At 41.4% G+C, this 11,187-nt stretch overlaps 1 protein-coding gene across 1 annotated transcript; it reads left to right on the top strand.

Annotated features, from left to right (window-relative positions):
- gopc (golgi-associated PDZ and coiled-coil motif containing) lies at positions 1-11,187 on the top strand (the record flags this gene model as incomplete). Its single annotated transcript, XM_079214843.1, has 9 exons — positions 1-261; positions 3,185-3,349; positions 4,569-4,592; positions 5,436-5,611; positions 7,298-7,463; positions 7,547-7,642; positions 8,499-8,663; positions 8,799-8,964; positions 9,306-11,187. The coding sequence occupies 9 exons, from the start codon at positions 1-3 to the stop codon at positions 9,419-9,421; spliced, it is 1,335 nt and encodes a 444-aa protein (XP_079070969.1). The 3' UTR covers positions 9,422-11,187.

Raw genomic sequence — 11,187 nt, 5'->3', positions numbered from 1 at the left:
ATGTCCGCTTCGCCTGGATGCTCCCCGGCGACTCAGAGGTCAGGCCTTGGCCCAGGTATGTCTATGTTTCGCTGGCTAGAAGTGCTAGAGAAAGAGTTTGACAAGGCCTTCGTGGACGTTGATCTGCTGCTCGGAGAAATAGACCCAGATCAAGTCGATATCACGTACGAGGGTCGGCAGAAGATGACCAGCTTAAGCTCCTGTTTCGCTCAGCTCTGTCACAAAACCCAGACGGTTTTCCAACTGAACCACAAACTAGAAGTGAGTAACTTTTGTATGATTGACACTTCAAAGTTCATTGTAACGTTAAGTAAGGTTCGTCATCGTTTGGGCTCCCCTGCCGAGACCGTTTGATTACTGGTAACGTTGTCTCGTTCAAGCGACATACCACGATATCATTTTGTTTTACGGTAACTTCATGTCACAAGCACTCTCCTCTCCAATGACACACGACCATCATATACTAGCGACAATATCGAAAAGTGACCAATGGTAGGCCATTGTGGTTCAGCGGCACATGCACACCACTGCACATGACACTCGTGTTGCAACGGTGACATGACAGTAAACAATGTTTACCGATGTGCCCTGAAGCTAATATTAGAGCTAACATTAGCCTAAGCTGACTTGGCTTTTGTTAGCCTAGCTAGCCACTGTAGCCAGTCTGACTAATTCATAACAGAACGTGTGAGGCAACCAACCAAATAGTATTTTGTTTGGCATGGCATGTTTAATGGTTGAACACGACCACATAGTAAGTCAATGTTGCAGAATATTACGAGAAATACATGGCATAATATGTATTCATACGAATGTATCAACCCAACATCTCTGTTATATGCGTTCGGTTACCAGTCCGGTTCAGTGCACCGATGTGGGGTCTCATTTATAACCGTGCTACCCACAACACGGGGCCTGGAAGTCCACTTCTCACGCAGAAGCTGTGGGGAATGTTTCACACTCTTCCTTCTCCAGTCACTTCAATTGGAAAATCTTCACCATCTGCACCTAATAATTATATAAAGACTAAAGTATGAAAATAAAACCAGTCACAGCTCAATAACAATCACAATCATGATTTATTCTGCGTAGGTCTGCGATTGTGCTTTTGATTGAGCTGTCACTGTCTTTTGATTGAGCTGTCACTGGCATTTGATTGAGCTGTCACTGGCATTTGATTGAGCTGTCACTGGCATTTGATTGAGCTGTCACTGTCTTTTGATTGTGCTGTCACTGGCATTTGATTGAGCTGTCACTGTCTTTTGATTGAGCTGTCACTGATTTTATTTCCACACAGTCTTTTACACAATTATTAGGTGCAGATTGTGAAGATTTGCCGAATGAAGTAATATTCCAAAGCATTGAATATATCCCAACAACAAAACGGACGAGAGAAAAAAAAAGTTACATTCCTTTATCTACGATATTGTTTTGCAATACATAAAGACAGAAACAATGCATTTACAGCAGTACTTGTTGTGGAACGAGCTAATTTGCATATGCTTCAGGGGGTGGTACTAGTTGCAATGCAACTAATAATGATAATAGCAGTAGGTGTCGAGCAGGACCAAGATCTAGATAAAACCACGATCCATGGAAACCTGAAAATTGGAATTCCCACTTCAAGAATCATAAAATTGGTGAAGATTATGTTGCTGAACAAAACGTGCAAGTTTGCTACACAAAGCTTAATTGCTACAATAATCCAAAATTGAATGGAAAAATCCCCTTGGCTTTTTGTAGAGGGAACCAGTGCAATGGAAACTTCTGTGGTGGTTTAAACAAATATGTTTTCCCTGATAGATTAGGTCGTATCATTGCTCAAATTCACAGATTGTTTCATGGATTGGATCTGCTCAAAAGATAAAGGGGATCAAATCTAACTTTTAGATTAGTTTTTTTTTTTTTTCCACTGATACTAATTGCCGATCATTGATGATCCATACAGGCATACAGATCCCTTTCTTGTTTGGTTATAGCAGCTGGTCTACAACGCTCCAGGCTATTGCCACTGTCAGTGTAAACCACCAAATGTTATAGTCATTTATAGTGTTTTTACAGAATTCTGGCGGATAACAATCGTCAGTAAAACTTCTTTTCACACTGATGGATAACGTTAAATTGTGTAATTAATCCACGGCCCAACATGCGTACTTAACCGTGAGGGGGGATCACAGATCGACAATGTTTTGCTACGCCATCATTTAGTATACATTGATTTTGGTCATATTTTGATATGTCATTCATTAGCTCAGGTGAGTTCAAGGCCATGATGAGTTTGTCTCATCTGTGTGGTGCCCATCTATAAGGTGGGCTTAATTCCTACAGCTTACTGGGTTCTTTGGTTCCCTCATTTGACCTAAGAGTTTTAAGAACATATTTGGTTGTGGTCTGAAAGGCGACAGTGAATGCATATGAACATTTGTACAGTTATGACTACACATTTATAGATTTATGTTTGCATTTACAGTTTTGTCTATGTATTTATACTTTTATGTTTTTATACATAGTATTGTCTGCATTTTCAGATTTTATGTTTGCATTTACAGTTTTGTCTGTGTATTCACGGATCTTTGTACGTATTAACTGCTTTGTCTCCGCATTTACATCTCAGTTTACATTTAGTGCTTCTTGAACACATTTACAAATCTGATTACAGTCACACGGATTGAGATACAGTTACACAACTCTCCACACACATTTGCAAATAATTCTGCTTTAACAATGTCCACATAAACTCCCTCTTAAATTGTCCACATACCACAATAAAATGCTTCTTTCGTGGTCATGTCTGGCACACAATTTCTCACCCCATAGGAATGAAACATTGTTTGTTAAAGTTTTTAGACAATTTTACAGATTTGTATTCAATTATTTGTGATTTTTTTTTTGGGGGGTGGATACTGTGTTAACTACAAACCAATAAATCCAATCTATAAAACCAAAAGCTACTTTATACACTCGATTTTTAAGATTTTATAAATAAGCTTTATAAAAGAGATATTATTTCTAATCTTGTCCATCCTCTGGCAGACCCAAAGTACATAGCTGTCCTTACAGAGTAGCCACAAGGATCCGACAGTGTTGAATAGCTTGTGTTAGAACTGACACCGTGTGACATGGAATCTTTGGCTCCATGTTCTGACAATGCTTTTTCTACCACACTCCTAACTCCCCGCCCTAGGCTCAGTTGGTGGACTTGCGTTCTGAGCTGACTGAGGCCAAGGCTGAGCGAAAAGTGATCGAAAGGGAGGTTCATGACCAGCTGCTGCAGCTCCATGCTCTCCAGCTGCAGCTCCATGCCAAGCAAGGCCAGGCTGAGGACTCTGACTCCATCAAAGGCAGACTGGTAGGTAGGGGCAAGAGATGCTGTTCACAACCTTCAAGTTTAACAACAGGACAAACCATTTTTACTATTTTATTTTTTGGCATGTGGCATTTTTTTGGTAGTGGCAGTGTAGATACAGAAAGAAATGCAGGGAGCGAGAGGTCGCTATGACATAAAAGAACCGTGCAGCCAGCTGGCTACTGGAAGCAAACAAAGTGAAACCACACGGAAGCACAATATCGTTGACTGCATCTCAAATTAATTAGTTGTTGTTTTTTGTTGTCAATTGAAAGGATAAAAAAAAAAATCATCACGTTGTCAACAAACTCTGGCAGTTTGTGATTCAGTGTGATGTGTAGATGCTTGTTAATATAAGAAAGTGTCTGAAAGAGGGTTCCAATTTCCAGATCAGTCAGCTAGACCGAGCCCAGTCCAGTAGGAATATTCCTGCTTTTTAGGACAACATGTAACGTTATCTGGAGGAGGAACTAACACCTACACTCTGAAAAACCCTCTTGAATACAATATTAGTGCAGACAGATTTAAAATTCACATTCACATATAAACTTCCTCACTTCTCTCTATTTAGTTTCTTGCTGTACGTCCTGTGATGTTTGGGATGTGTCACCATGAAACCTCATCTTAACTTCACATCTGGATTCATTGATGTGGTGAACAGTCAACATTGTATGCTGCCACGGTATTGAAATGGAAGACTAAAATGTAAAAGAACCGAGCAGCTACAGACATGTCTCCACAGTGGCCATTTGTAAAATATTTTGTAAATATATAAGTGTGTCGTGCAGTTGGTCTTTGCACACCAGCAGGGTATTTCATATTTCATATGATTGAAAGCAATCCTAATAACCAATACAATTTACCAATACAATTTCCTCCTTTATTGAGATCATAATTATTGGATTACAAAAGGCATTCGGCATTAGACAAGCCTCTGCTGAGCCCACACGTTGTCTGCAGAAGGCACTAGAAGCCTTTTTGACCAAGTTACACACGGTAGTCCGAGGAAAAGAGACTTTTCCGTTGCCAGTGTTGGCTGCTATGGCCTTGCTACTCCCTACTGCTCTTTCATTGCTTTCACTGCCTCTATTCTTTCTTTTCATGCTGCTTTACAATATATCTGCCACTTGTATACAATGGTGAACTTCCACACAATCTCAGTTTCCTGAAACACATAATCTCTGACATCTTTCTTTTCTTCCTCTGCCTCTTTTACCTCAAGCCTGCCCTAACATTGGAAGTGATGGTAAGTTTCTGTGTTGATGTATTTAGCAGGAAATCAGATTTTCAAGTAGGTAATTTGGATTAAATCGAGAATGTGTAACTATACCGCCAGGTCTGAGTCTAACTCCACTCACTGCATCATTTAGAAAATGTTGTGAAAAATAAAACGATGACAATACAGTCATATAATTAGGTTTAAAGCTCGAAACGCTCATTTAAAAGTGTGTTAAGACGTCTTCCTGCCGACTAACAGCCAGAAAATCTGGGGGCGGGCAGAAAAGCCGGTGCAGTGGACAGCTCTTGGTCTGTGTTTTGATGGCCTAACTCCTGGCAAGATTTCTGAGATGTTATTTGTTTCCACAATAATATTGTTGTTTATTGCTTTGCATTCCAACTCGGACAACAATTACTGTTAATTCAGCTCTAACACGTGTTTAATACACTACCATTAAGCTTTAATTGCAATTCTAAAAGTAGACAAATGAAGTTGAGGTCCTGGTATTTACTTGGAATTCCCTTTTCCAACTGCCAAATCCAAATATTGGTAATTATTAGAGTAATAGAAGTGGATTAGCTTTTCAGCTGCAGTGCATTTTGGAAGCAATATGTTTAAATCACAGGGAAAAAAATGAGTGAGTAATCTTCTCATTTGGTTCACTTACTCTACAACAACTAGTAATATACAAATTTCCATTGCTCAACTTTGATTTTGGTAAAGTGGAACTTCACATGAAATGAATTATAACAGCTTAGTGGTCGTGTATTCGGCTTCCAGAGACTGGAACATGATTTTCACTCCTCTTGCTTCCAATGCTTGTTGTGTTGTGTAGGTGTGTGGTGTTCACATGTGATGTGCTTGTTCCAGGAGCAGGAACTCGAGGTCAGCAAGAAGGATAAATTAGCAGAAGCAAGGCTGGAGGCAGAAGGGAAACTATTTAAGAAAGAAAATGAGGCTCTTCGCAGACACATGGCAGTCCTGCAGGCCGAAGTGTACGGAGCCAGACTGGCTGCTAAATACTTGGACAAGGAACTGGCTGGCAGGTAAGGAGTTGGAGTTCACAACACCTTCAGGCTAAAGTTGAGGGTTTTCTGAGAACATACAACGGTAGAAAAATAATATCAACAAATACAGCACAATATTGACTAGGTGTGGAATCATCATGTGCATAAATACATGTGTAATAATCAAACATGCGACACAAGCTCAGTAATAGCAGGCTTCCCATTCTTGACATTTTCTTGGACACCATAGTCCATCTGCGGAGTGTTAAATACCCATTAGTACACTCACTGACCGTGACCGCGTCTGTCTGAGATGACGTGTCTGCACGTGCAACCTCTGTCTGTGGCGACGCTGCCTTCAAAGGACATCTGTCAAGTTTTAACCCGCCATCTTTGAGCTCGACGGAAAATGATTCTGCAAAGCTTGGACATCATAGAAGTGACTTGTATACATGTCACACTTTAATTATTTAGCTGGTTTGTAACTGCATAGTATCTTAATGACTCGAAATATAAGGAGACTAAATATGGCAACCCTATTTGGTTGCCAGTGTGGTGTTAATCCCTCAAACGCACAACGAGTTGTAATACCTGGTAAACATGTGTAGGCTGTTATAGGAGATGCTAGGTGCTTTGGACTTGAGGGAAATAAGGTGAAAGGAAGCCATGGATAATATATTTCTCAGGTGTATTGATGAAAATGCATAACTAATACAAATTATAAAAAAGGATTGAGAGATTTTTTTAAAAGCAGGAGGCATCAGCACATAACTATGGATGGGTATCGTTTGGGGTTTTTCTGATACGGTGCTAAACCGATACTTTTAAAACGATACCGGTGCCTGAACCGATACTTTTTTATTGCCAAGGCAATTTTTTTTCTTCAAATTTAACAATATATTAACCTTTTAAAGTATACTATACATAAAAATAAATACATACAAAACACTCATCTTCAAACTGCAGCTTCAAACCTTTTAACTTCAAACTATAAACAATATATATTTAAAAAAAGAACAGACACAAGCATCAGGTGGCCTGATGGGACCGTGTGCAACAGAACTCAGACACTGTTGGATTCTACAAACTGCTGCTTTACTGGACTACACGTCATCATTCATATCAACTTGAGAGATTTGTTCCAGAAAGCCGAGGACGGACGTTCTCAAGCTCGTGCTCGTGCTCGTGTCTGCAGCGATCTCTGTGTGTGCGCGCGCTGTGTGTGTTGTGTGAGCGCTGGAAGCGCTGGAAGCCCCGTCCCCTCGAGCCCCGCTATGCATGCAGGCGGACATCAGAGAGTGGTGGAGTGAGCTCTGTTCCGCTAATAGTATCGATACATCAAAATTCTATTGTTTTTAACGTGCGGGTACCATACTACCTTTTTAGTATCTATATAACGTGCAACATTACAGAGTAGTGTAAAAAAAAAGGATTTAAATCGGCACCGGAAGAAAGCACCGAAATCTGCGTTGCTTTTCGGTCCGGTAGGTACCGGACGTGTTGGAACCGGTGCCATATTGCCATCGGTTCTCGGTACCCAACCCTACACATAACTACATGAAATACACGTTTTTCCTGATCTGATGTGAGGTCCTAGGACAGGGATGTCACACATGATAATTTGTGATTATGGGCTATACAAAATAAACTGAACTGAATTGAACATGTTTTCTTTGACGAGCACTTGGATTTTGACAGCCTAAATGTTTTTGATTTGTCCTCCAGGGTTCAGCAGATCCAGTTACTGGGCCGTGACATGAAAGGGCCAGCACATGACAAGCTGTGGAACCAACTGGAGGCAGAGATTCACCTCCACCGCCATAAGACTGTCATCCGAGCATGTAGGGGGCGCAATGATCCGAAGAAACCTCTTCTTTCTCCAGTGGGGCATGTCAGTGTAACGCTACGAAGCAGTTGAAACTGTTGATACCTTTCTTTGTGCTTCCAAAGTTGAATGTGTTAATGTAATTACAGGCTCCAGATATGTTGAAGAAGAGCCAGGGAGTTGGCCCTATCAGGAAGGTGGTGCTGGTCAAAGATGACCACGAGGGGCTTGGAATCTCTATTACAGTAAGATTACAAGTGGCTATGAAGCCTTATGAAAATGCACCTAGCCAGTAATTCAATACATTTCATACGATGTTCAAGCAGCAGGGAATGCAACACAATAAGACACTAATGTGAATAGATCGCAGGGAAGGTTGCTTGCTTGTTCCATACAGATGTGGCAGGGCACAGTACCAGCTGACCCTCGCTAAGTTTTCTAACCTCATGTTCCCCAAACTATGACGCCCCAAAAAGCAGCTAACCTCCTCACCAGCAGTGGACAAACAGTGGGATTATCTGGGCGTGTTTATTCAGATTAAAGTCCACCAGATTCCTGGCTGCACACATTGATGACATTTTAAACACCAACAGTCATATCAATGAACTGACAAAAACATTGTCCAAATACGCCGGCTTGTTTTTTAATTTTAAACATGTCTTTATTTGAGCCTTATATACATTACTGTAAATGTTACATGGTCCCTAGTTATCTTATGAAACTCAACATTTTACCAAGGGATATAATATATTCTGGCTTGCTTTCTCTAAAATACATGTATGACTTGGAAAGAGCATCTTCTAAAGGGTAATACCCGTCCTGGTGACGTGGGAGCTGTTTAAAAAGAGCTATGTAAGCGATGTTTCGACTGAGGGAATACATGTTAGTAGTGGTTAGTCAAAGTTGTTCTGTAGGTTGTGAAAGTTACTGTTTAAAACATGCACTTTTTGAATAAGATTAAATAAACTAAACAATAACATAAGAGTGGGCAGCAAGGCAGTGCTATTGGCTGGTCTGCACATCTCTCGCATCAGTAAAACATTCCTGGCGTCACCATATAATACATCTGGCTAAAAAGAGTTGCATGTGTTCTGTGCCCAGGGTGGGAAGGAGCACGGAGTTCCCATTCTAATCTCAGAGATCCATCCGGGTCAGCCTGCAGACAGGTGTGGAGGTCTGCACGTCGGAGATGCCGTCCTCGCTGTCAACAGCATCAATTTGAGAGATGCCAAACACAAGGAGGCTGTCACCATTCTGTCTCAGCAGGTACAGTAGTCTCACACACTCACACACACACACACACACACACACACACACACACACACACACACACACACACACACACACACACACACACACTACTAACACAGTACCCATTTCCTCCTTCATGGTGTCTGTCAGCGAGGACAGATAGAATTCGAGGTGGTGTATGTGGCTCCAGAGGTGGATAGCGATGATGAGAATGTGGAGTATGAAGACGACAGTGGCCATCGTTATCACCTCTACCTGGATGAGCTGGACAACAGCAGCACAGCGCCACCCAGCAGCAGCTCGGCATCACTGCAGGGTAAGTTTGTATGCGTCAAGCATAAACATTTATTTTGTTTAATAGTAAGGACTTATTAGTTAGTAATTAGTACGTTTCTGTGTTTGGTGTGATGCCATTTGCACTGAGGAAGGACCAATGTGATTTGAAGTGTAGCTTTGAATGTCCTGCTCACAGCAAAGCACATATACTTTCACAAATGCTTGGGGTTGGTCTGTTTGCTTCCACACATCAATGAGCTGCAGTCCAGAACCAAACAGGTTAGGTGTGAATAAGTGACTGTTTTGACCAGATCTGACATTAAGTGACATTAAACAGTAATCTAATTGACTTCTACATCTGAATCTGTGTCCATCCTGTAGCTCTGGAAAAGATGTCCTTGAGCAATGGAGCAGAGACCAGAGACACTGGGATCTCTAGTGGGACGACTGCAGAGGAAACCTCTTCAAAGAATCCTGAGACGGACTGCTCCTCCTAGAGGCGCAGCCTCGCTGTTTTGTATTTGGAGATTTAACGAGAGGATTGGTGGGAAAATCCCTCTCAAAGAACTGCTTCAGAGAATTGACCAGCATGAGGACAGGGGAAAATAAACCCAGACGGTCTGTTTTCCCCTTGGTCCTCCTGGTGTTCTGGGCCGGTGGGGTTTGGGGGTCTAGCCTGGGCATGTGACAATGATTTGGGGTAAAATTACACTTGTTTGAAGAAGCAAAAGAAATGTTTGGATATTCAATTTAGATACTAATGGAAATTGACAGGACAGCTAGGTGTGAGGAAACCTCAACAAGCTGTCATGGAGGCACAGCGGCATCAGGGAGGAAGAGCATACGTATCGATAACCGCTTGTGTTTGTCTAGTTCTTCATCCGGTCTTGACAACAACACATTATGTCCTACAGGGACCGGTAGAGGCCAAGGAATCATCTTTAACAAAAAGTAATAAATCTGTCGACAACCTTCTCTATCATTATAGCAAGATGCTCCATCACATGACTCCATCACTCAGGCTGAGAAACCCTGTGAAAGAGTTCCCTGGTAGTTCTCTGGGTAGAGCATTGATTCGGTCCCGGGCCCTTTGCTGCATGTCATGCCCTCCCTCCCCGGCCCTTCCTGTCCGTCTCTCTCTCTCTCTCTGTCAGATAAATCAGAAAGGCCAACAAATAATACTTTAGAAAAAACAACATAGAAGAACCCTGCCAACCCTGTATAGTCTGTTAAATGATGTATCCAGGGTCTCAACATTTTAACAACCACATGACAAATATGATATTGGAAAGCTAATAGCAATGATGGGCAAGCAGTGTGAAAGTTTCTCTTTAGTTATCAATATTCCAATTAAGCAACAATCTCTCCTCTTATTGCTCATATAAATCTGCTCGAGGGCTTGGAGCTGATGTTCTGTACTGTCTGGTGACTCGCTTGCCTTTTGACAACCGTGATGTGACTCCCCAGCGGCTTCCAGTGTGCATCATAAAGCTTTGACAAGAACCATTAGGGAACAACTGCAGTCCTTTAAAACTGTAGTAGTATCCACATGGTCATGAGTGTGTTCTTTGTTCAGTGGGTCTTTGTTGAGACTTAAAGCCCTTCAGAGCCAGCATTAAGCAAAACCATCAAACAATGAAAATTATACTGTTTGTCAATTTTAGGCTGAAGGGACTACGTTCTCTTCGATCTTCTAAATGGTTTTATTAAAAGTGACAAATAGCCTTACAAGTCCTTGACGTCGTCGCCTTGAAAACCCCGTCCTGCTATCGTGTCCTGTTTCTGTGTCGGTGACTGTCGGGTACAATAGACCCGTTATTCCGCCATAGTTCATTAACTTTTCATCACTAACATATTTTGGCATGTCGCTGTATGTTAAATATATGGGGTGGCACAATACCACCAGTATGATGTAATGTAATTGAATGCAATCATTCTTTGCAACGTGTTGCTCAAGACTATATTTAGTTATTGTTTTTTTTTCATTGTCACATTGCATTCTGTCACACCTCATCATTTGTAATGCAGTGGAATAAAAAAAAGCATAAACTACTGCACAGTGGATTGAGAACGTATGACAAATCCATTATTGTGCCCAGCTCATGTCTCTGCTGTCCAGAGAGGAACTCTGTCGTCACGACTGAGCGTCCAGCATTCACATGTCACTTTTTTTACCTCCGTCCGTGTCTCCTTACTCTTCACACATATCATGTGCATCTTTATAGGCAATGTATTCCATTTATTTAGTCTTTAAATAAAGTTT

The sequence above is a fragment of the Taurulus bubalis genome (genome assembly GCF_910589615.1).
Source record: "Taurulus bubalis genome assembly, chromosome: 3".
NCBI classification, from domain to species: domain Eukaryota; kingdom Metazoa; phylum Chordata; class Actinopteri; order Perciformes; family Cottidae; genus Taurulus; species Taurulus bubalis.
This window is presented reverse-complemented; position numbering and strand designations above follow the sequence as displayed.